The sequence below is a fragment of the Drosophila bipectinata genome, chromosome 2L (assembly GCF_030179905.1).
Source record: "Drosophila bipectinata strain 14024-0381.07 chromosome 2L, DbipHiC1v2, whole genome shotgun sequence".
Taxonomy (NCBI): domain Eukaryota; kingdom Metazoa; phylum Arthropoda; class Insecta; order Diptera; family Drosophilidae; genus Drosophila; species Drosophila bipectinata.
In genome coordinates, this window is record NC_091736.1 from 20,152,166 (window position 1) to 20,177,558 (window position 25,393).

Consider the following 25,393-nt stretch of genomic DNA (forward strand, 5'->3'; position numbering starts at 1 on the left):
GCCAAACTCAATGTGGCGGGCAATTTTCCGGCAATAGTTTGGCGCTGCAACAGAAACTACTGGCCTGGTTCTGGCCACAACAGCAGCAACACGAGCGGTCGCCATATAAAAGCCATGAACAAATACCGAAACCACACAGAAAAGCTGCAAAAATTATAATTATGAATAAACGAAGGCTCAATGTGATGTTCACCTTCTGGCGCTGTTCTAGCAGATCGTTGCTGCTGCCTGACGTTGTCGTGGTTGTCGTTGTGGTGCTAGACGGTGTTTCTATTGTGGTTGTTGTCGTTACGGTTGTGGTTGTAGTGGTGGTGCGTTTTATCACACTCGCACTGTCCACGGGTTGCGATGTGGCGGCCTCCGTGACCGCCTCATCCGTGCTGCTGCTCGTGGTTGTTGTAGTTTCGGTGTACGATGTTGCTGTTTCAGGTGCAACATCCGGTTTTGCAACTGGTGCTGCAGTTGCTGCTGGTTTTTCGGCGACTGCCTCCACTGGTGTATCCTTCGCTGGTGTTGTCGTTGTCAGCTTATCGACTACGGCTGTGGCAACAGGCAACAGGGCACTGGTTGCCACCAGAGCTGCTGCCTGTGTTGCTGCCGCCGCTGCGTTCGCCTTTGCGGTCAGCGTGTGAGTTGTGGCGCTCGCCAATTGGATTAGTGCATTTGCAACGTTAAGGGGTGTACTAGTACTGGTAGTACTGGGGCTTGTTTCAGGGACTGATTCGGGTTCGGGTTCAGGGACGGGGCTTGTGGTTTTAGTTTCGGTTAGTACAGATACATTTTCATCTCCTAGTTTAACCTGAGGCTGCTGATCGGCTTCTAAAGCCAGATAAGTACTCTGATCCCGCCAATGACCCACACCGCCCGGCAGATCCGTGGACCTGTATTCCGACGAGCAGCTACGGTTCTGACCGTACTGACCATCTTGTTCGGGTGTGGGGGTCACGTTACCACTACTACCGCTACCAGGATCGCGGTCGTTCGGTTTATCGTCGTCGTCGTTTGGCTTTCGAATCTCAGGCACAGTGGGCTTATCTCCCTCATCGTCGTCGTCGTCATCGTCGTCGTCGCTGTCCTTGTCGTCCTTGTCTGGAGTTGCAGTTGCATCATCAGGCTGCTTCTTGTCTTTGTCGGGTTCCGCTTCGCTAATAGGAGCATCAGCAGGCTTCTCTAGACCAATCGAATCGTTGACCAAATCCGCATCCAGCTTAGGCGACTGCCAGTCGTCCAGATACAGATTCAAGCGCAACTCATCTAGATTGCCAGTGGGGGCTGCTGGTGTTGCTAATGGCTGGGCAGTAGGAATGATTGGTAATGACGATGCTTCTGGTTCAGTCTTTTCAACAACGCGATCCGTAATCGTGGCCGTCGTGGTGGTCACTACAGTTTCTGTAATGTCAGTCTTATGCTTTTCGTCTTGAGTTTCCTGAGCTTTGGTCCTGTCAGTAGTGGATTCCCTCGGCAGCAATGCATAGGCATCGACTGCCGCCTGCCTGTAGTGATTGATTAGATTGACGAAATCGTCTTGACTGAGGTGCCAGGGCAAATCACTTGACTTAGCCGGAGGGGATTCGAGTAGAATGGGGGATTCTTCCTCAAGCGCCTTATCACTAGCAATGGGTTCAGGAGATACTTCTACGACTTTCTCTACCTTGGTTACCTCAACTACAGGTTCTTTTTCTACAACAAGTTCAGATAGTTTATCGATTGGTTGTGAGACCAAATGACTAATCAAGTCGACATCTATTAAGGATTTGGGCAAAATATTGTGCTGGTCAAGATATAAATTGACAGCAAGGATTTCAGAATTGATTTGGGGAATTGCTTCGGGTTCAATTATCACATAATCTTCAATAGAGTTTACTTCTTCACTTATTTTGGTTGAAATCGGCTCTTCCTGTTTCTGCTGATTGCTTACCACCTGCAATTGTTGATATTGTCCCTGCAGCAGGTCGTACTGAGGGTGCAATTGGAATCCTTCGAGGTAAAGATTGTCCACAAGGGGCTCTGGATGAGAAACCTCAGTTACTGTTGTTGCAACGACTGCATCCTTCGACGATCCACCATCCAATTTCAAATCACTTGTGTGGCTGGTTACCACAGTCGATACGTAGGATGTGGCAGAAGGCTCATCATCCACAATGGGAGCATCCTTGTGGGTAGTTACGGTAGTTGTAACATAGGTTGTTGTGGTTGTTTTGCTCTGTTCCTCCACCACATCGCTTATGGGCTTGGGCGTTTGGAAGTCTTTGGTTTGGCTTACCACAACAGTAGACCATGCAGGTGACACAGGTTTTTGCTCTTCTTCAGATGCTGGGAAAACAGTTGCTTCCGTTTGAACAATTGCTGACCATGTTGTTGGCTGATCAATAGGCGACTGAACAGACACTTCCTCTACGATTTGTTCGTTGGGAATGGAAACTGTAATAGGTTTGTTAGGCTCCAAGTCTGTTGTCTCAGTTGTAATGGTTGTTTTTTGCCCAGGCTTCAGTGTAGCAGACCAGTAGGATGTTTCACAAACGAATGAATCATCTGGAATGGGGGACTGGAACGGAGCAAGAGGCGTTTTTCCATCGTCAATGGCGACAGTTTCTACCACAGTTTGCACTGGTTCACGAATAGGAATCGTTTCAACTTGTTCGGGTGTATCTATAAACGGTGCCAAAGGAGTTGTAGATGGTACCTCGCTGATCGTTTCAGTAGTGACTGTAGTTGTGGTTACAGTTGTTTCAGAAGCTTCCTCATCTTCGTCCGAGAAGTTCATTGGCTCATCCAAAACATCCATCCAAGAGCTGGACGAATCGTCAACAGGCAGACCGGCGTAGGCTGGTTTCTTGGGCTCCTCAGGTTTCTTCTCAGGTTCCGCTGGCTTTTTGATTTCCTCAGGAACTGGAACCTCGCTGACCTTTTCGGTAGTGACTGTGGTGGTGGTTACAGTTGTAATCGTCTTGGTTTCATCGACAACAGGCACCTCCTCAATGGGTTCTGGTTCGGATACCTTTTCGACAACAGTAACCTCCTTTTGGGGCTCAGAAACTGGCTCGTCTTCATCCGAGAAGTTCATTGGCTCATCCAAAACATCCATCCAAGAGCTGGACGAATCGTCAACAGGCAGACCGGCGTAGGCTGGTTTCTTGGGCTCCTCAGGTTTCTTCTCAGGTTCCGCTGGCTTTTTGATTTCCTCAGGAACTGGAACCTCGCTGACCTTTTCGGTAGTGACTGTGGTGGTGGTTACAGTTGTAATCGTCTTGGTTTCATCGACAACAGGCACCTTCTCAATGGGTTCTGGTTCGGATACCTTTTTGACAACAGTAACCTCCTTTTGGGGTTCAGAAACTGGCTCGTCTTCATCCGAGAAGTTCATTGGCTCATCCAAAACATCGATCCAAGAGCTGGACGATTCGTCTACAGGAAGACCAGCGTAGGCTGGCTTTTTCGGCTCCTCAGGCTTAACAAGTTCTTTTGTGTCAGAAACCTCGTTCAGCTTTTCAGTGGTGACTATCGTGGTGGTTACAGTAGTGATCGTTTTGGTTTCATCGACCAAAGGAACCGATTCCTCTTTTGGAGGCGGAATGGGTTCAGAGTCAGAAGGCTCGGGTATGGTCTCAAATGGTGCCAGGGGCGCTTCGTACGGAGCTACTGGTGTTTCACTCTTTGATACAACTACAATATCAACGGTCTTTGCTGTTTTTTCTGGACTCTCGGGTAATGGCTCTACTGCAGGAAGTTTCTCGGATAGAGATGGCTGCTCGGTAATGGATTTTTGGGATTGCGTTGTTGGAGCTGTTTGGTGAGCCGATTTTTCCGCGTTAATAAAATCAACCACGTCAGAAGGCGACTTCCGCTTGGACTTTTGTTTTGGTTTTTTGGACTTCGTTTCTGAGGTTTCAAAGGTTAGGGGAATACTAACGGGTTGACCAAGTCTAGCATTCTTAACGTCTTCTACCACTACCGACTTGGTTTCCACCAACAGAGGCCTTATTTGTTGAGCAGGTTCTGGTACATTGTGCGCAGCTATGGCTGCCCAAGACATTCCAGAGGTGTACAGAGACGGTACAGGAGCTGGAGGTTCTACCGTGTCAGTTTTAGCTTCTGGTTCTTGTTCAATAGTGGGTTCAACGCTTATCGGTTCGGTTTGTTGCTGGACAACGGTTTCTGGTTTCCTTTCTTTAGGTTTCTTCGATTTCTTCTTTAGTGGTTTTTCATCCACGTTTGAGGTCTGGGAGTGTTGTGATCGCGAACGAGATCTATTTCTTTTCTTAGAAGTTATTTCCAAAAATCCTTGTTCGCTTTCCGGCTGCGGTTCTATTTCAGCAAAAACTTCTTCGGATATTTGTATTGTTGGTTTCTCAGTGGTTCGAGAGGGTCTTTGTGGCACTGAAACCTGTGTACTTATTTCCTTGATGGGTTCTTGGTACCAAATCTCCGTCGGATCTATTTCATCCTCATCTATAAGTTCCTTCCAAGACAACTGAGATGGTTTCTCGAAATAGGTTTCTGTTTCTGTGTTTTCTACAGATGGAATGACAGGATCAGGGAACTCTCCCAAAACTTCTTGCGGCTGGACTTCGGGAGCCTGCGGTTTTTTGTTCTGTTTTGGCTTGACAGTTTCAATATTCTTGTATATTATGTTTGTGTTGTGACTGTAGCCAGATTTCTTAACCACCTCGGCATAAGTTTCTGATGATGACCAGACTGAAGATTTTGTTGGGTTCGGAAGCTGGATGCGGAACTCTGGAGTTATCGATCCTGAGGTACTTTCGATTTCCACTGGGGCTTCCACGATTTGTGGTTGATGTTGCTGCTCCGATGTTGGTTGCTCATAGGTTGGCAAATCAAAAGGCGAAGACCCGATCTCCTTATTGTCGTGTAAGGTGGGAATATCATCTTCCTTTTCAGGATGACGCGTATCGGTAAATGTTGGCGTCAAGTCTATATTATGAGACACAATCGATGACCACGACAAAGTTTGGGTTGGTAAAATTTCAGGAACTGGTTTTACATTATTGGACGATATTATTCCTTCTGTAACTGACACATTCTCTGCCACAGGCTGTCTTATTGGCTCCACCTTACTATGTTTCTTTTCCTTTTTGGGTTTCTGATTTTTAGACTTGTCATTAACAACATTAGAGAAATGTTGTTCCTGAGCTATGAACTTGTTAATATCATGAGACTTCGGTGTACTCTGTGTTGTTTTGGTCACGGTTTCGGATTCTGTTGTTTGGAATTCTAAAGTCGACCAACGCGATAAAGGCTTAGAGAGAGAAGATTCTAATTTATCAACAGTATCTTCAGTGATAAATTCGGAAATGGGCTTGTTTGGTTTCCTTTCCCTCTTCGACTTTGTTTTCTTCACATTGCCTTCATTGTCACCTTCGCGTGAGACTGTGATCTGAGAGTCCTTTCCAGCAATGATTTCTGTGACGGTTTGTGGTTTCTCTTCAATGGTCTGCGACACAATAGAAGACCACGACATGACAAGCGGGGGAGACACATTCACCAATGGCTTCACGTCAACTACAGGTTCTTCGACTACTGGAGCTTTCTCAATCGGTTCTACGTCTGGTTCTGACACAAAATGTTCAACAACGGGCTTAACCTTGGGTTTCTTCTCCTTCTTCGGCTTTTGTTTCTTGGATTTTTCTTCCAAAAGCTTTTCTTCAGGAGTTTCGACGGTATGGGTGTCGATTGTAGTTGTTGTCACCTCAGTAGTTTGGGACACTATAGACGACCAGGATAGTTGTGGAGTTGCTTCAGGTTCGGGAGCTGGTGTAATTTCCTCCACTAGGGTCACTTCAACCACTGGTTCTTCGACTATTGGTGCTTCCACAATCGGTTCTACTTCTGGTTCAGGCACCACAGCTTCAACAACAGGTTCTGCCTTCGGTTTCTTCTCCTTCTTCGGTTTTTGCTTCTTGGGTTTTTCTTCCAAAAGCTTTTCTTCAGGAGTTTCGACGGTATGGGTGTCGGTTGTAGTGGTTGTCACCTCAGTAGTTTGGGACACAATAGACGACCAGGATAGTTGTGGAGCTGCTTCAGGTTCGGGAGCTGGTGTAATTTCCTCCACTAGGGTCACTTCAACCACTGGTTCTTCGACTATTGGTGCTTCCACAATCGGTTCTACTTCCACAATCGGTTCAGGCACCACAGCTTCAACAACAGGTTCTGCCTTCGGTTTCTTCTCCTTCTTCGGCTTTTGCTTCTTGGGTTTTTCTTCCAAAAGCTTTTCTTCAGGAGTTTCGACGGTATGGGTGTCGGTTGTAGTGGTTGTCACCTCAGTAGTTTGGGACACAATAGACGACCAGGATAGTTGTGGAGCTGCTTCAGGTTCGGGAGCTGGTGTAATTTCCTCCACTAGGGTCACTTCAACCACAGGTTCTTCGACTACTGGTACTTCCACAATCGGTTCTACTTCTGGTTCAGGCACCACAGCTTCAACAACAGGTTCTGCCTTCGGCTTCTCCTTCTTCGGCTTTTGCTTCTTGGGTTTTTCTTCCAAAAGCTTTTCTTCAGGAGTTTCGACGGTATGGGTGTCGGTTGTAGTGGTTGTCACCTCAGTAGTTTGGGACACAATAGACGACCAGGATAGTTGTGGAGCTGCTTCAGGTTCGGGAGCTGGTGTAATTTCCTCCACTAGGGTCACTTCAACCACAGGTTCTTCGACTACTGGTGCTTCCACAATCGGTTCTACTTCTGGTTCAGGCACCACAGCTTCAACAACAGGTTCTGCCTTCGGTTTCTTCTCCTTCTTCGGCTTTTGCTTCTTGGGTTTTTCTTCCAAAAGCTTTTCTTCAGGAGTTTCGACGGTATGGGTGTCGGTTGTAGTTGTTGTCACCTCAGTAGTTTGGGACACAATAGACGACCAGGAAAGTTGTGGAGCTGCTTCAGGTTCGGGAGCTGGTGTAATTTCCTCCTCCAGGGTCAGTTCAACCGCAGGTTCTTCGACTACTGGTGCTTCCACAATCGGTTCTACTTCTGGTTCAGGCACCACAGCTTCAACAACAGGATCTGCCTTCGGTTTCTGCTCCTTCTTCGGCTTTTGTTTCTTGGGTTTTTCTTCCAAAAGCTTTTCTTCAGGATTTTCGACGTTATGGGTGTCGGTTGTAGTGGTTGTCACCACAGTAGTTTGGGACACAATAGACGACCAGGATAGTTGTGGAGCTGCTTCAGGTTCGGGAGCTGGTGTAATTTCCTCCACTAGGGTCACTTCAACCACAGGTTCTTCGACTACTGGTGCTTCCACAATCGGCTCTACCTCTGGTTCAGGAACCACAGCTTCAACAACAGGTTCTGCCTTTGGTTTCTTCTCCTTCTTCGGCTTTTGTTTCTTGGGTTTTTCTTCCAAAAGCTTTTCTTCAGGAGTTTCGACGGTATGGGTGTCGGTTGTAGTGGTTGTCACCTCAGTATTTTGGGACACAATAGACGACCAGGATAGTTGTGGAGCTGCTTCAGGTTCGGGAGCTGGTGTAATTTCCTCCACTAGGGTCAGTTCAACCACAGGTTCTTCGACTACTGGTGCTTCCACAATCGGCTCTACCTCTGGTTCAGGAACCACAGCTTCAACAACAGGTTCTGCCTTCGGTTTCTTCTCCTTCTTCGGCTTTTGCTTCTTGGGTTTTTCTTCCAAAAGCTTTTCTTCAGGAGTTTCGACGGTATGGGTGTCGGTTGTAGTTGTTGTCACCTCAGTAGTTTGGGACACAATAGACGACCAGGAAAGTTGTGGAGCTGCTTCAGGTTCGGGAGCTGGTGTAATTTCCTCCTCCAGGGTCAGTTCAACCGCAGGTTCTTCGACTACTGGTGCTTCCACAATCGGTTCTACTTCTGGTTCAGGCACCACAGCTTCAACAACAGGATCTGCCTTCGGTTTCTGCTCCTTCTTCGGCTTTTGTTTCTTGGGTTTTTCTTCCAAAAGCTTTTCTTCAGGAGTTTCGACGGTATGGGTGTCGGTTGTAGTTGTTGTCACCTCAGTAGTTTGGGACACAATAGACGACCAGGATAGTTGTGGAGCTGCTTCAGGTTCGGGAGCTGGTGTAATTTCCTCCACTAGGGTCACTTCAACCACAGGTTCTTCGACTACTGGTGCTTCCACAATCGGCTCTACCTCTGGTTCAGGAACCACAGCTTCAACAACAGGTTCTGCCTTTGGTTTCTTCTCCTTCTTCGGCTTTTGTTTCTTGGGTTTTTCTTCCAAAAGCTTTTCTTCAGGAGTTTCGACGGTATGGGTGTCGGTTGTAGTGGTTGTCACTTCAGTAGTTTGGGACACAATAGACGACCAGGATAGTTGTGGAGCTGCTTCAGGTTCGGGAGCTGGTGTAATTTCCTCCACTAGGGTCACTTCAACCACTGGTTCTTCGACTATTGGTGCTTCCACAATCGGTTCTACTTCTGGTTCAGGCACCACAGGTTCTGCCTTCGGTTTCTTCTCCTTCTTCGGCTTTTGCTTCTTGGGTTTTTCTTCCAAAAGCTTTTCTTCAGGAGTTTCGACGGTATGGGTGTCGGTTGTAGTGGTTGTCACCTCAGTAGTTTGGGACACAATAGACGACCAGGATAGTTGTGGAGCTGCTTCAGGTTCGGGAGCTGGTGTAAATTCCTCCACTAGGGTCACTTCAACCACAGGTTCTTCGACTACTGGTGCTTCCACAATCGGTTCTACTTCTGGTTCAGGCACCACAGCTTCAACAACAGGTTCTGCCTTCGGTTTCTTCTCCTTCTTCGGCTTTTGCTTCTTGGGTTTTTCTTCCAAAAGCTTTTCTTCAGGAGTTTCGACGGTATGGGTGTCGGTTGTAGTGGTTGTCACCTCAGTAGTTTGGGACACAATAGACGAGCAGGATAGTTGTGGAGCTGCTTCAGGTTCGGGAGCTGGTGTAATTTCCTCCACTAGGGTCACTTCAACCACAGGTTCTTCGACTACTGGTGCTTCCACAATCGGTTCTACTTCTGGTTCAGGCACCACAGCTTCAACAACAGGTTCTGCCTTCGGTTTCTTCTCCTTCTTCGGCTTTTGCTTCTTGGGTTTTTCTTCCAAAAGCTTTTCTTCAGGAGTTTCGACGGTATGGGTGTCGGTTGTAGTGGTTGTCACCTCAGTAGTTTGGGACACAATAGACGAGCAGGATAGTTGTGGAGCTGCTTCAGGTTCGGGAGCTGGTGTAATTTCCTCCACTAGGGTCACTTCAACCACAGGTTCTTCGACTACTGGTGCTTCCACAATCGGTTCTACTTCTGGTTCAGGCACCACAGCTTCAACAACAGGTTCTGCCTTCGGTTTCTTCTCCTTCTTCGGCTTTTGTTTCTTGGGTTTTTCTTCCAAAAGCTTTTCTTCAGGAGTTTCGACGGTATGGGTGTCGGTTGTAGTGGTTGTCACCTCAGTAGTTTGGGACACAATAGACGACCAGGATAGTTGTAGAGCTGCTTCAGGTTCAGGAGCTGGTGTAATTGCCTCCACTAGGGTCACATCAACCACTGGTTCTTCGACTATTGGTGCTTCCACAATCGGTTCTACTTCTGGTTCAGGCACCACAGCTTCAACAACAGGTTCTGCCTTCGGTTTCTTCTCCTTCTTCGGCTTTTGCTTCTTGGGTTTTTCTTCCAAAAGCTTTTCTTCAGGAGTTTCGACGGTATGGGTGTCGGTTGTAGTGGTTGTCACCTCAGTAGTTTGGGACACAATAGACGACCAGGATAGTTGTGGAGCTGCTTCAGGTTCGGGAGCTGGTGTAATTTCCTCCACTAGGGTCACTTCAACCACAGGTTCTTCGACTACTGGTGCTTCCACAATCGGTTCTACTTCTGGTTCAGGCACCACAGCTTCAACAACAGGTTCTGCCTTTGGTTTCTTCTCCTTCTTCGGCTTTTGCTTCTTGGGTTTTTCTTCCAAAAGCTTTTCTTCAGGAGTTTCGACGGTATGGGTGTCGGTTGTAGTGGTTGTCACCTCAGTAGTTTGGGACACAATAGACGACCAGGATAGTTGTGGAGCTGCTTCAGGTTCGGGAGCTGGTGTAATTTCCTCCACTAGGGTCACTTCAACCACAGGTTCTTCGACTACTGGTGCTTCCACAATCGGTTCTACTTCTGGTTCAGGCACCACAGCTTCAACAACAGGTTCTGCCTTCGGTTTCTTCTCCTTCTTCGGCTTTTGCTTCTTGGGTTTTTCTTCCAAAAGCTTTTCTTCAGGCGTTTCGACGGTATGGGTGTCGGTTGTAGTGGTTGTCACCTCAGTAGTTTGGGACACAATAGACGACCAGGATAGTTGTAGAGCTGCTTCAGGTTCAGGAGCTGGTGTAATTGCCTCCACTAGGGTCACTTCAACCACTGGTTCTTCGACTATTGGTGCTTCCACAATCGGTTCTACTTCTGGTTCAGGCACCACAGCTTCAACAACAGGTTCTGCCTTCGGTTTCTTCTCCTTCTTCGGCTTTTGCTTCTTGGGTTTTTCTTCCAAAAGCTTTTCTTCAGGAGTTTCGACGGTATGGGTGTCGGTTGTAGTGGTTGTCACCTCAGTAGTTTGGGACACAATAGACGACCAGGATAGTTGTGGAGCTGCTTCAGGTTCGGGAGCTGGTGTAATTTCCTCCACTAGGGTCACTTCAACCACAGGTTCTTCGACTACTGGTGCTTCCACAATCGGTTCTACTTCTGGTTCAGGCACCACAGCTTCAACAACAGGTTCTGCCTTCGGTTTCTTCTCCTTCTTCGGCTTTTGCTTCTTGGGTTTTTCTTCCAAAAGCTTTTCTTCAGGAGTTTCGACGGTATGGGTGTCGGTTGTAGTGGTTGTCACCTCAGTATTTTGGGACACAATAGACGACCAGGATAGTTGTGGAGCTGCTTCAGGTTCGGGAGCTGGTGTAATTTCCTCCACTAGGGTCACTTCAACCACAGGTTCTTCGACTACTGGTGCTTCCACAATCGGTTCTACTTCTGGTTCAGGCACCACAGCTTCAACAACAGGTTCTGCCTTCGGTTTCTTCTCCTTCTTCGGCTTTTGCTTCTTGGGTTTTTCTTCCAAAAGCTTTTCTTCAGGCGTTTCGACGGTATGGGTGTCGGTTGTAGTGGTTGTCACCTCAGTAGTTTGGGACACAATAGAAGACCAGGATAACTCAGGTGCAGCTTGTTCTGTAGTTGAGATTACGTCCTCCACGTTTGACACTTCATCTACTAAAATTGTTTTCACAGTTTCAGCAACTTTAGGAATCTTTTTATCTTTCTTTGATTTTTTCTGGGATTTGTCGTTTACCACAGAAGAGAAAATTTGTTCCTGGCTGATAAAATCTTGCGAGTTTGCGGTTGTTTGGAAAGTCACTGGGTCACGTTCATCAATTTGGGTTATTTTTGTAGATGGTTCCTGTATGCCTTGTCGCACAATTGATGACCATAATGTACCACTGGTCTTTGGCTGATTTATTTCACTATATTTGTCCAAGTCTTCTTCGACCATTGCTGACCACGAGTCTCTCACCGGACTGACTTCAACTTCAACTGGAGGCTCAGCATAGTCACTGGAAGAAATATCTTTGGTAGTTTTCTTCGGTTTTTTCTGAGCTTTTTTCGATTGTTTAACCGTCTCTTTCACAACTAGAGACACTTCTTCCTTGGGTTCAATACTGGAGATTTTTGAATGGTGGAGTTTGTCCACATTTTTCTTTTCCAAATCAATAAAATCTTCTGTATGTTTAACAACATCAGCATAAGATGAATGTAATTCCCAGACATTAGTCGGCTTGGGTGTCAGTATTTGGATATCTTCTGAAACGGTAACCAATTTTTTCTGCGCTTCCACAGGCTTCTTTATGTCTGTGAAAATAACATTGTTGGCAGTTTCAGTGGAATCTGTGGTGATGGTTACACTTGTAATGGTCTTGGTTTCGTCGACCCCAGGCACCTCCACAATGGGTCTTGGTTCGGATACCTTTTTGATAGCCGTAACCTCCTCTTGGGGCTCAGAAACTGGCTCATCTTCATCAGAGAAGTTCATTGGCTCATCCAAAACATCCATCCAAGAGCTGGAAGAATCGTTAACAGGCAGACCGGCGTAGGCTGGTTTCTTGGGCTCCTCAGGTTTCTTCTCAGGTTCCTCTGGCTTTTTGATTTCCTCAGGAACTGGAACCTCACTGATCTCTTCGGTAGTGACTGTGGTGGTGGTTACAGTTGTAATCGTCTTGGTTTCGTCGACAACAGGCACCTCCACAATGGGTTCTGGTTCGGATACCTTTTCGACAACAGTAACCTCCTTTTGGGGCTCAGAAACTGGCTCGTCTTCATCCGAGAGGTTCATTGGCTCATCCAAAACATCCATCCAAGAGCTGGACGAATCGTCAACAGGCAGACCGGCGTAGGCTGGTTTCTTGGGCTCCTCAGGTTTCTTCTCAGGTTCCTCTGGCTTTTTGATTTCCTCAGGAACTGGAACCTCGCTGACCTTTTCGGTAGTGACTGTGGTGGTGGTTACAGTTGTAATCGTTTTGGTTTCGTCGACAACAGGCACTTCCACAATGGGTTCTGGTTCGGATACCTTTTCGACAATAGTAACCTCCTTTTGGGGCTCTGAAACTGGCTCGTCTTCATCCGGGAAGTTCATTGGCTCATCCAAAACATCCATCCAAGAGCTGGACGAATCGTCAACAGGCAGACCGGCGTAGGCTGGTTTCTTGGGCTCCTCAGGTTTCTTCTCAGGTTTCTCTGGCTTTTTGATTTCCTCAGGAACTGGAACCTCACTGATCTCTTCGGTAGTGACTGTGGTGGTGGTTACAGTTGTAATCGTCTTGGTTTCGTCGACAACAGGCACCTCCACAATGGGTTCTGGTTCGGATACCTTTTCGACAACAGTAACCTCCTTTTGGGGCTCAGAAACTGGCTCGTCTTCATCCGAGAGGTTCATTGGCTCATCCAAAACATCCATCCAAGAGCTGGACGAATCGTCAACAGGCAGACCGGCGTAGGCTGGTTTCTTGGGCTCCTCAGGTTTCTTCTCAGGTTCCTCTGGCTTTTTGGTTTCTTCAGGAACTGGAACTTCGCTGACCTTTTCGGTAGTGACTGTGGTGGTGGTTACAGTTGTAATCGTCTTGGTTTCGTCGACAACAGGCACCTCCACAATGGGTTCTGGTGCGGATACCTTTTCGACAACAGTACCCTCCTTTTGGGGCTCAGAAACTAGCTCGTCTTCATCCGAGAAGTTCATTGGCTCATCCAAAACATCCATCCAAGAGCTGGACGAATCGTCAACAGGCAGACCGGCGTAGGCTGGTTTCTTGGGCTCCTCAGGTTTCTTCTCAGGTTCCTCTGGCTTTTTGGTTTCTTCAGGAACTGGAACTTCGCTGACCTTTTCGGTAGTGACTGTGGTGGTGGTTACAGTTGTAATCGTCTTGGTTTCGTCGACAACAGGCACCTCCACAATGGGTTCTGGTTCGGATACCTTTTCGACAACAGTAACCTCCTTTTGGGGCTCAGAAACTGGCTCGTCTTCATCCGAAAAGTTCATTGGCTCATCCAAAACATCCATCCAAGAGCTGGACGAATCGTCAACAGGCAGACCGGCGTAGGCTGGTTTCTTGGGCTCCTCAGGTTTCTTCTCAGGTTCCTCTGGCTTTTTGATTTCCTCAGGAACTGGAACATCGGTGACCTTTTCGGTAGTGACTGTGGTGGTGGTTACAGTTGTAATCGTCTTGGTTTCGTCGACAACAGGCACTTCCACAATGGGTTCTGGTTTGGATACCTTTTCGACAATAGTAACCTCCTTTTGGGGCTCTGAAACTGTCTCGTCTTCATCCGAGAAGTTCATTGGCTCATCCAAAACATCCATCCAAGAGCTGGACGAATCGTCAACAGGCAGACCGGCGTAGGCTGGTTTCTTGGGCTCCTCAGGTTTCTTCTCAGGTTCCTCTGGCTTTTTGATTTCCTCAGAAACTGGAACCTCACTGATCTCTTCGGTAGTGACTGTGGTGGTGGTTACAGTTGTAATCGTCTTGGTTTCGTCGAAAACAGGCACCTCCACAATGGGTTCTGGTTCGGATACCTTTTCAACAACAGTAACCTCCTTTTGGGGCTCAGAAACTGGCTCGTCTTCATCCGAGAAGTTCATTGGCTCATCCAAAACATCCATCCAAGAGCTGGAAGAATCGTCGACAGGTAGACCGGCGTAGGCTGGTTTCTTGGGCTCCTCAGGTTTCTTCTCAGGTTCCTCTGGCTTTTTGATTTCCTCAGGAACTGGAACCTCGGTGACCTTTTCGGTAGTGACTGTGGTGGTGGTTACAGTTGTCATTGTCTTGGTTTCGTCGACAACAGGCAGACCGGCGTAGGCTGGTTTCTTGGGTTCCTCAAGTTTCGTCTCAGGTTCGACTGGTTTTTTGGATTCTTCAGGAACGGGAACCTCACTCACCTTTTCGTTGACTGTGGAGATGGTGGTGACAGAAGTGATCGGTTTTTCTTCGATACTGGATTTCATTTCCTGCATTGTTTCGAGAATTTTGTTTATATTGGCTTCCTCTCCATTTTCAGGAAGAAGTGGAATTTCCATTTCGTCTTCAATCAAATCTTTCCAAGATTTAGGTTCTACCACAATGTCATCGGCGCCATCGTCAATCATTTCAGCCCAGGACTTTTGAGGTTTATGTGTTTCAGACTCAAAAGGTAATTCCACAATCTGTACCTGCTTCTTTGGCTTTTCAGCCTTCGGTTTTTGTGTTGTCTTTTCAGCTTCAATAAACTCTGTAGTTTGATGACTCAGTACAGATGACCAGGAACTTTGTAATTGTTTCTGATTTTTATCAACTTCAGGACCATGACTGACTTTAACTTTCGTCTTAATTTCGTGACGCTTGATTTTAGAAGTATGTTCAGGCTGCAGTTGTTTCACCTCTTTCTTCTCCTTGGGTGTTAAGTCTGTCATATGATCGATTTGACTAGCAATTTTAGCCCAAGTAATAGTATTATCATCGGGTCTCTGTAGGGGCTCAACCACTTCACTCTCATCAGACGTTGGGGACAAGATTTCAGGTTCGTGTTTTTCCTCTTGAGCCACAGGCTTGTTAGGTTTGATCCGCTTTTCTTTCTTTACAGTTTTCTCGACCTTAATGATTTTTTTGACATTTGACTCATCTTTAGGTTCCTCTCTGGACGGTTCCACTATTTTCTTACGGGAGGCTATGTCGTCGACCCACTCACCAGGTTTCTTCACCAACGAAGCCCAAGAGAATGCATTACCAGTCGTTTCCTCCGGCTTGCGGACTTCAACCTTTTCCTCGGGTTCAATCACAACATCCTTAATTGGTTCACTGTGTATTTCAGGCTCAGGATCAGAGGCTGGTATCTTAGCATCGGCCTTCTTTTTAGGTTTCTGTTTCTTCAGCTTCTCTGGTTTCTCTTTTCTAGCAGGATCCTTTGTCTCAGTGGAAGAATTTACAGCTGTTTTTATATGAGTAACTGTGTTATCAATCCACTCACCAGGCCTCTTAACAAGGGAAGCCCAAGAGAAGCCACTGCTTTGTTCTTCGATTTTACCTTGTTCCAGATCAAGCTCTGACGGTTTGAGCTCCGTTAATGTTGTGGCAGGCAAAGCTTCAGGCAGCTCATCTTCAGATGTGGTCGATGCCGGTTCAACAATTGGTTTCTTCGGCTTCTTTGTCTTTTTGGGCTTTGCGACCTTTTTAGGCTCTTCCTTTTCCTTTTTACGGGACTTTGTCTCTGTTGTTGATACAACTGTTGTTTGGGAGGTTTCCTTCTTGACCAGTGTTGTATCTGACCATTCTCCAGGTCTACGCACAAGAGCTGACCATGTAAGCTCCGAAGTACTTGAAGCTTCTCTCTCATCAGATGACGGTTCCTTGGAGCTGTCAGTAGTTTTCGACAGATCGCTATCAGTTGTTGGTTGGGACTGCTCGTTATCTGTACTGGTCTTTGATTTGTCGCTCTCTATAATTATTGTGGGCTTTAGTTTCTCCACAGCCTTGCGTTTTTCCTGTTTTGTCTTTGGTTGGCTTAAAGGTGGTTTAACTTCGACAGGTTTTGGTTCAGATAAAGATTTTGTTGGACTCTCAATCGCAGTAGCTACAGCATCCTCTACAACACGGGAATTCAATAGGACGTCAGCATACGATTTTCCATCACGGTTTCTGGTCCATACGTTGTCAACATCCTCGACAACATCGAAAGGCTCTTGCACATACTCTATCGGCGCAGGTTTTACCTCATCCTGAATTTCGGCCTTCTTATTTTGGCGTTTTGGCGGTTTTGCTTTCTTAGCTTTCTGTTTTGGCAACACAGCCGCCTCTGTTCTATTTCTGGGAATGAACTCGTTGTATACCCGCTCATTAGCAAGGAATGTATGTGTCTGGTCCGAATAGGAATTCCTCAAATAAGAGGGCGTAAACTCTGGAGCATCAGCGGACAAACTAGAAGTGAATCCAATGTTGCCGCTACTAGGAGCGGAATCCTCAAGAACACTGGACCATGTATCTATAGGCTCTTCCAATGGCTTTTCCTGTTGAGCATTACCTGGATGAATCGAATCCTCAAGTTCCTGGGGCTTTTTGATTTCTTCAGGAACTGGAATCTCGCTGACCTTTTCGGTAGTGACTGTGGTGGTGGTTACAGTTGTAATCGTCTTGGTTTCGTCGACAACAGGCACCTCCACAATAGGTTCTGGTTCGGATACCTTTTCGACAACAGAAACCTCCCTTTGGAGCTCAGAAACTGGCTCGTCTTCATCTGAGAAGTTCATTGGCTCATCCAAAACATCCATCCAAGAGCTGGACGAATCGTCAACAGGCAGACCGGCGTAGGCTGGTTTCTTAGGCTCCTCAGGTTTCTTCTCAGGTTCCTCTGGCTTTTTGATTTCCTCAGGAACTGGAACTTCACTGAGCTTTTCGGTAGTGACTGTGGTGGTGGTTACAGCTGTAATCGTCTTGGTTTCGTCGACAACAGGCACCTCCACAATGGGTTCTGGTTCGGATACCTTTTCAACAACAGTAACCTCCTTTTGGGGCTCAGAAACTGGCTCGTCTTCATCCGAGAAGTTCATTGGCTCATCCAAAACATCCATCCAAGAGCTGGACGAATCGTCGACAGGTAGACCGGCGTAGGCTGGTTTCTTGGGCTCCTCAGGTTTCTTCTCAGGTTCCTCTGGCTTTTTGATTTCCTCAGAAACTGGAACCTCACTGATCTCTTCGGTAGTGACTGTGGTGGTGGTTACAGTTGCAATCGTCTTGGTTTCGTCGAAAACAGGCACCTCCACAATGGGTTCTGGTTCGGATACCTTTTCAACAACAGTAACCTTCTTTTGGGGCTCAGAAACTGGCTCGTCTTCATCCGAGAAGTTCATTGGCTCATCCAAAACATCCATCCAAGAGCTGGACGAATCGTCGACAGGCAGACCGGCGTAGGCTGGTTTCTTAGGCTCCTCAGGTTTCTTCTCAGGTTCCTCTGGCTTTTTGATTTCCTCAGGAACTGGAACCTCACTGATCTCTTTGGTAGTGACTGTGGTGGTGGTTACAGTTGTAATCGTCTTGGTTTCGTCGACAACAGGCACCTCCACAATGGGTTCTGGTACGGATACCTTTTTGACAACCGTTACCTCCTTTTGGGGCTCAGAAACTGGCTCGTCTTCATCCGAGAAGTTCATTGGCTCATCCAAAACATCCATCCAAGAGCTGGAAGAATCGTCGACAGGCAGACCGGCGTAGGCTGGTTTCTTAGGCTCCTCAGGTTTCTTCTCAGGTTCCTCTGGCTTTTTGATTTCCTCAGGAACTGGAACCTCGCTGACTTTTTCGGTAGTGACTGTGGTAGTGGTTACAGTTGTAATCGTCTTGGTTTCGTCGACAACAGGCACCTCCACAATGGGTTCTGGTTCGGATACCTTTTCAACAACAGTAACTTCCTTTTGGGGCTCAGAAACTGGCTCGTCTTCATCCGAGAAGTTCATTGGCTCATCCAAAACATCCATCCAAGAGCTGGAAGAATCGTCGACAGGCAGACCGGCGTAGGCTGGTTTCTTAGGCTCCTCAGGTTTCTTCTCAGGTTCCTCTGGCTTTTTGATTTCCTCAGGAACTGGAACCTCGCTGACTTTTTCGGTAGTGACTGTGGTAGTGGTTACAGTTGTAAACGTCTTGGTTTCATCGACAATAGGCACCTCAACAATGGGTTCTGGTTCGGATACCTTTTCGACAACCGAAAGCTCCTTTTGCTTTGGTTCCTCAGTTTTATTTTCAGGTTCAGTTGTATCAGGTTCTTGTGATAATGATGGAGGAACCGATTTTGTCTCTTCAATTTTAAGCAAGGCTTCTGCTTTGCTCAGGGTTATGACATCGAATTTTGGAACTTCCCAGTTGTATATAGCAGGAAGAGTTTGTTGACTGATGCTACTTGTATTAATGTCTTTTTCGTCCTCAAAGCTTACCGTCTTTGGTAACGAAACATTAACAGTAGTTGGTTCTAATGGAGTTGGGGTACTGACTTCATCTGGCTTAGAATTAATTATGTGATATTGACCCTCGGCATTAATAAACTTAATTAAGTCAAATTTGGGAACTTCAAATATTTTTTCAAATGAAGAAATTGGCTGAATGTTAGTTATTGTATTTAAAGTGCTTACCGAGTTAGCCACAGCTATTAATGCGCTTGGATTGGCAGGAGCAATTTGTTTAGAGTTATTAGTGAGGGCAGGGCTGGGCTGAGTTTCAGATGGACTTTTTACTTTTTCTTCTACTTGAACAGGGACAATTTCGGGAACCGGATATACTTCAGAAGTTTCATGATAAAGATCATCTGCCTTGGCGTGCTCAATAGACTTGACAATAGAGGTAAATGCCGCATCTTGGGAAATGTTGAAACGCAATTTCTCTGGATCAGGAACATTATTAAGGGAAATTTCGACTTCTAGGCTTGACCGAACAGAAGCTACTTCCGAGTCTAATAGTTCTTGGTTAGAAGTTTCTGATTTGCCACTGTCGATTGTCTTGGCACTTGAAACCAGGGATACATCCTGAGAAATATTGGAAACTAACGCGTCTAACTCTGCTAAGGGCGGAACTACATTAATTAGCACATTATCTACAACAATATCTGCACTACCTGTTCTCTCCTCTGTAAGAACCTGCAAGGTTTCTTGCTTAATAAACGCTTCGGGGATAGCTGGACGTTTTTTCTTATCTTTTTTGGAGAGCTTCTTCTGAATATCCTCGAACAACTGTTGCTCTTCAGGGCTCAGTTCAGAGGCGGCTATAGGTTGGGTACTCTTGGAGTCATCTACTGGAACAGGCTCTTCAATAAGTTTAGCTACAGGGGGTTCTAATATGGGCTCTTGTACTACAGGAAGTTCTGGCACAGACGACTCGACTACTTCAACAACTGTATTCTTACTAGAATCGGCAGTTCTATTCAGGGACTCCACGTTTTCGGTCACTGTTTCTGTCACCTGAAGACTGACCTCCGGAAAATCAAGATGCATTTTCACGATAGGTGTCTTCAGTTTTTCTTCATGAGTAATGAGAGAAATCTTCTGGACTGTGCCCGGTGGGAAGGCACCGTCAATGCCTTCTCCCACGAAAAGAACATTTGTGCCATCTTCGGTTTCGAAGCTTCGTCGTTGCGTAGTCGTGAGTATCGTATTCTTGGTAGTAGTCGTAGTAGTGGTAATACTATTTGTCTCGTTCACAGCCCCGTTTGTCGTCGTTTCACCCAACTTTGGCAACTCAATAGTGCTTGTCTCGATTCCAATAACCTTCACCCCAGTCGGACTATCCTTCACTCCTATCTGAATGTTTTCACCCAAACTGTCAATCCTTAATTCACTGCTAGGCGTCACAGCCGGAGACGATGCTCGCGACGATACTATCGGACTGATGGGTCTTTGATCGGGCATTTCAATACTCGACGTGACGACAACGTCACTAGGCGCTTCGCTTTCCGTCAAAAGTATGCGTCCATCATTCGTTATCCTCTTCGTAATACGCATTGTCCGGATTGTCGTAGTTTTAATAATTGCGCCATCAATTTGACTAGATACGGTTGAGGTTTCGCTAGGGACTTCCGAGATCGCTGGAGAAGCTTCCCGCACAATAATCGGGTCACTGGTAGTGCTGCTCTCTTCAGTGGTAGTTTCCCCATCTTCGTTCAGCTTCTTAACGATTTTTGTCGTACGCACGGTTGTAGTCTTAGTTACACCACCATTGGCATCTTCAACTGTCTGCACAGGTTCAGGCTTATTAGCTTCCTTCTCGGGGTTTGACACTTCAATAGCCTGTTGTTCAGAGTTTTGAGCGATCTTTTTGACAATTTTTGTCGTTCTCACGATTGTGGTCTTGACCACATCACCAGGACTAGAAAGCTCGGATTCCTCGGTAGTACCCAACTGAATAGGTTCCTCGGGCACCAATTCCTTTACAGGCTCAAGAGACTTAATAGATGCATTTTTCTCAGCTTCAATGAAATCTACGAGAGTCGATTGAATCCTGATAGACTGAGGTACATCACTATTTGAGGAGGGGAATATAAGCTTGTCTTCCACACCAGTTGAAACGATTTCCACATTTGGCTGAACATTCTCCTCAAGGTTGGTCTCTGTTTCTACTGGAACATCTGATGGGTTGAATGCGATATCCACACTTTCGCTGAAAACGTTCTTGTTCACAGCTTTCGTTGTTCGCGTAGTAGTGGTCTTAGTGATGCCTTCGCCATTCGATTCAGTCGTGACCGACTCCGCTACTATTGGAGCATCTTGAATGATTGTGTCGACAATAGGTAGGGAGGAGCATTCAGATTCGCTGCTGGCCTCGCTAATTTCAGTTTCCTGGGAGATTTTCTTAACGATCCTAGTGGTGCGGACAATAGTTGTCTTTATCACACCGCCTTCTACATTGTCTTCAGCATCTGGTAAAACATTTTCCGTTACAGTTGGTACGTCCAAAACGGGTTCCACAAGTACAGCTTCGGCCTTTGGAGATTTGATGGTTTTAGTGGTGGTCGTTTTGGTTGTCTTCACCACACCCTCATCGCTGATTTCTCGGCTATTGGTTTCCGACTTAACTACCTTGGGTGGCTCAACAGGCTCCTCGGATTGGGAACTAACCGAAGAAAGGACATCTGAATGCGTTGAAGACAACATGTCCTGACTTTCCTGCTGGCTGCTGTTAATTTTCTTGACGATTTTGGTAGTACGGATGACTGTAGTCTTTACGAGGCCATCATCGCTCGCCGCAGTTTCCTCAGACAAAATAGTTGGCTTACTATCGGTTTTAATTGCACTTGTTACGTTCAGGGGCTCTGTTATTTCTATTTGTGGCTGCGGTTCGACAATTTGGAAAACCTCTTCACTCTCGGATTTCTTTTGCTTTTTCTTGTCTTTCCTAGAAGGCTTTTTCGGCTTCTTCTGCTCCGATTCTTCTACTACGGTAGCCACGACTTCTTTCTTTATTTCGGGTTCAGTAGGAACTGGCTTCTTATCAGATATTTTTGGTTGGGTTATTTCCTCGGCCTGTTTTAGAACGTCGTCCACAACATTTTGAGCTACATCTTCAATGATTTCCAAGGAACTTGGCTGCTTCTCTGTGCTGCAAACCGTGGAAGTCACAACAGTAGTTGGAAGCAAGGTAACATCGCGCTCTACTTCCGGCTCATCTTCAAAGACCTCTTCGATTATCTCCTCTCCAACTTCATTGATGCGCTTAAGGATTCGCTTCGTTTTAGTTATAACCGTCTTAGTTATGGATCCTTGCTGTACAATTGTATCTTGGGCTGTAGAAAATCCTGACACATCAACAGGCACTTCGCTGCTAGTGGTTTGGACAGTCGGCAAGTTATACTGCTCAACAGAAATATTTTCCTCCGGCAAATCATCGATAACATCCTCCTCAACAATTTCCTCCTTTCCATCTACAATACGCTTCACGATACGCTTGGTTATATGTTTGGTAATGGTTCGAGTTGTAATGGTTGTAGTTCCACTTTCCGTAGATATGGTGTTTGTAGATGTAGTAACTGTTGGTTCACCTTCAATAATGGTTTCGCCAATATCGGTGGAGGTGACAACCTGAGGGAGCAGAGAAGTAGTGTCTGTCGTTTCAGTTGTGATGTGACTTGTTTCAGGAGAAACTTCCACCGTAACCTGCTTAGCATCCTTTTTAGTGCGTTTACGTTCTTTCTTAGCGACAGGTTCTACAGGAATATCCTTGACTGAAGCTTCGGGCTCTACATAAGTATTTTTGGATGGAGCTTCAGGCTCCACAGAAATATCCCTGGCTGGAGCCACAGGCTCCACTGAAACAACCTTGGCAGGAGCCTCAGGCTCTACAGAAATATCATTGGCTGGAACCTCAGACTTTGCAGAAACATCCTTGACTGGAGCTTCAGGCTCTACTGAAACAATCTTGGGTGAAGGTTCAGTTTTTGGAACAACTTCCTTAGACTTGGGCCGTTTCTTTTCCTTTCTAGTAGGTGGCAATGGAATAGTTACCGTCTGTTCCACAAAAATTTCCGTTTGTTGCTTTACTTCGGGTTCTGCCTGAATTTTGGGCTCAACCGCAACCGATTGAGTAGGCACCTTTTCAACGACAGGCTCAACAATTTTAGAGCTAGGCTTTTGCTCCACAGGCTTTGTTGGTTTCTTTTCTTTTCTTGCGGGGGGAACTGGTGCAGTTTCCTTAATTTCCACATTGATGTTCTCAACATTCTTGGCTTGTTTGGATTTCTTTTCGGTATTCGACGGGGCAGGAGTAGATTCCACAACCGGAACAGGGATAACAGCCAGATCAACCGATTTGCTAGTTATCACAGTCTTCTCGACCACAGTTTGCTTTTTATCCAAAACAGGGGATGTTTTCTTCTCCCTCTTGGCTGGCACTGGATTTGTGGTAGCTGGTTCCGGTTTAGGCTCAATTGTTGCGACTGTGTCGTGGTCAATTGTCTTTTTCTGCTTCTTTGACTTAACAGTTTTGGTCTCAGGCTGTTTTTGCTCCAACAGGATCGGGGCTGGACTCGGTTTGCTCTCCGTCGAGCTAAAACCGTTGGCTTCAGGAACAGGAGCTGTCTTTTTGCCCGTCTTTTGATCTTTTCTGTGGGTCTGTTTAATAGGCAATGGTTCCGGCTGAGGTTCATGACGCGTTCTCTTCGTTCTGGATGACCTCGATTCAAAATTGTCATCCTTACGTTCCCAGGTTGGCGACTTGTCATAACGTCTACCGTGCTGGTTTGCTACTCTTGTAGTAGTTGTTGTTATAGTCGTAGTGAACGTTGTTTCTTCAGGATTCCGCTGCAAGGGAGGCGAGGACGTTAGGCGCACTGGTATCTGTTGCTGTTGCTGACTGGATGGCTGGAAGACTGGATTATCTCTATGCTGGAGACCGAAGAGAACTTCGGCGTACGTGCTGCCAGTATTGATGTCCTGGGGACGAGTTTGTTTATTCTTTTGCCTCTGATCCTGGGGACGGACAATGACAGTTTCAGGGTCCTTGGGTACTTGAGGGGCATCCGGAACCGAAACGATTTCGGTAGTCTGGTGTGGTATCACAGTTGGCTGTATCTGTTCTGGGGCAATTGTCGTCACATAGCTAGTTGTGGTTACACTCTCAAGAGGTTGAGGTACAGTCGGTTCTTCCGCTGGTATAGCCTCAATAGCATCAATATCGAATTGGCCAAAGGTGATGTCGGGCCTGGGCTCGTTTAGCTCAAATTCCTGGGGCTCTACAGCCGGCATCAAGTGGACGTGCTCCTCGATGTAGTACTGGGGCTCTGGGGGCTCGCTCTCAATAACAGCCGGCTGAATTTGCTGGGTGCTGGTGGTCAGCGGCTCTGAACTTTGTTGGACCATCGAGGCCAGTGTGGTAACAACGCGATCCAGCACGCTGTTGCCTGTGGTCGAGTTCAGGGACAAAGTGTTATCCACCTGGTACGTCTCAGGCAGATAGGACTGCTCCACTGTTTCCTGCTTGTAATCCTGCAGGGGCTGCTGCTGTGGCTGCTGCGCCAGGTGCTGTTGTGGATATTCCTGGGCGTAGTCTGTGGTTTGCTGGGCATAGTAGATCTGATTCGGCTCAGTGGAATAGACTGCGGGATAGCCACCTTCGGTCTGCGCTACTGGCTGGTAGTAGCCAGCCAATAGCTGGTACTGGGTCGTCGTTGGTGGCACTGTCACCTGCTGGTACTGAATCGGGTACTGCATCTGCATAATCTGCTCGTAGTAGTTCTGTTGAACTGGCTGTTGCTGAGCTTGCGATGTAGCATCTGTCACATAGCCCCACTGACCACTGTCGGCCACGTTTTCGTACATCGTCTGGTACAACTGGGGATCCGGCTGCAAATATGTCGCTGCAATCTCCTCCGCTGTCATGTGTACTTCGTAATTATCGAGGGGTTTCGGTTGCTGTGGAAGTTGAGGAAGAGCTGGTTGTTGTGGCTGTGCGGCAGAAAACGCAACATCGGCGATGGTCTCGCCAATATATTGCTGCTGCTGTTCCTCAATGGGCTGCTCTGGTTCCGGTTGGGGAACGTAAATATTCCGTGTAACTGCAGCGCTGGCATCCACCACGTCCTGGATGGTAAGTTCCGTGCGGCCCTGAGCGGCCTGCGCAGCCAGTTGTTCGGCTTTCAGTCGCTCAAGCTCCAAACCGCGCAGAACCTCTGCATAGGAAGTCGAACCAGGCACCCACATGGGGCTACGTGATCTCGTGCGATCGGCGATTGGCAGGAAGAGATGTTCCGGCTGTGGTTCTTGCTCCAATGGCGCCTCAATAGAGGGCTGTTGTGATGCTCGTGGTTGTGGTTGGGGCGGTTCCCGTCGGCGTCTGGGCGATCGGCCACGACGTTCGGGACGCGGTGGCTGCAGTTTCTTACCCGTTTTTAAGTGCTGGTGGTACTTCTGCTCGCTTTCTATAAACTGCGTGTTGGGGTTGGTAGGAATCGGTGTCGTTATGCTAGGAACTGTTGTCGTGATGGTCTCGATGGGTGGTGTAACTGGTTGTTGGCGCTCATAAATAGCTGTGGTAACGATGGTGCTACCGCTGCCATTTAGTTCGTGAGGATTCGAAGGACTTTCGAAAGATTCATCTCCGTGCGTACGTTTCGTAGTCGTTGTTGTGGTGGTGGTCGTAATAGTTTTAATTGTGGTCTGGTTCTGGTTCTGGTTCGTGTGTTGTTGCCGGGTCGTTGTGGTTGTAGTCGTTGCGGGGTCTGTTCGTTCTGATTGGGGCTTCGTCGTTACAGATTCATTAGCGCTGCTTACCGGACTCGCATGTCCCGACAACACTTCAGCATAGGTAAGACCCGCTGCCGCCGATGGCTTCATCAGCAACGAGACAGTCGATGAAGTGGTCACCACTGAATGGGGATCCAGCGTGTAGGACTTTCGCGCTGTCGCATCGTAGACTTGCTGCATGCCATCGATTGATTCTCGCATTGCCTAATTGTTCGTCGTGGATCA

General features: G+C 47.0%; 1 protein-coding gene across 17 annotated transcripts in view; it reads right to left on the reverse strand.

Annotated features, from left to right (window-relative positions):
* The window catches only part of Msp300 (Muscle-specific protein 300 kDa), a 109,064-nt gene that overhangs the window by 24,900 nt on the left and 58,771 nt on the right, over window positions 1–25,393 (reverse strand). For 6 of the 17 annotated variants that reach the window (XM_070277067.1, XM_070277066.1, XM_043213848.2 and 3 more), the window contains one exon: window positions 194–25,372. The exons of 9 other annotated variants lie outside the window; for them this stretch is intronic. In XM_070277067.1, coding sequence (XP_070133168.1) covers window positions 194–25,372 — 25,179 coding nt within the window. The remainder of the gene's footprint in view (window positions 1–193; window positions 25,373–25,393) is intronic. 2 more of the 17 variants (XM_070277065.1, XM_070277064.1) reach the window with 2 other exon arrangements.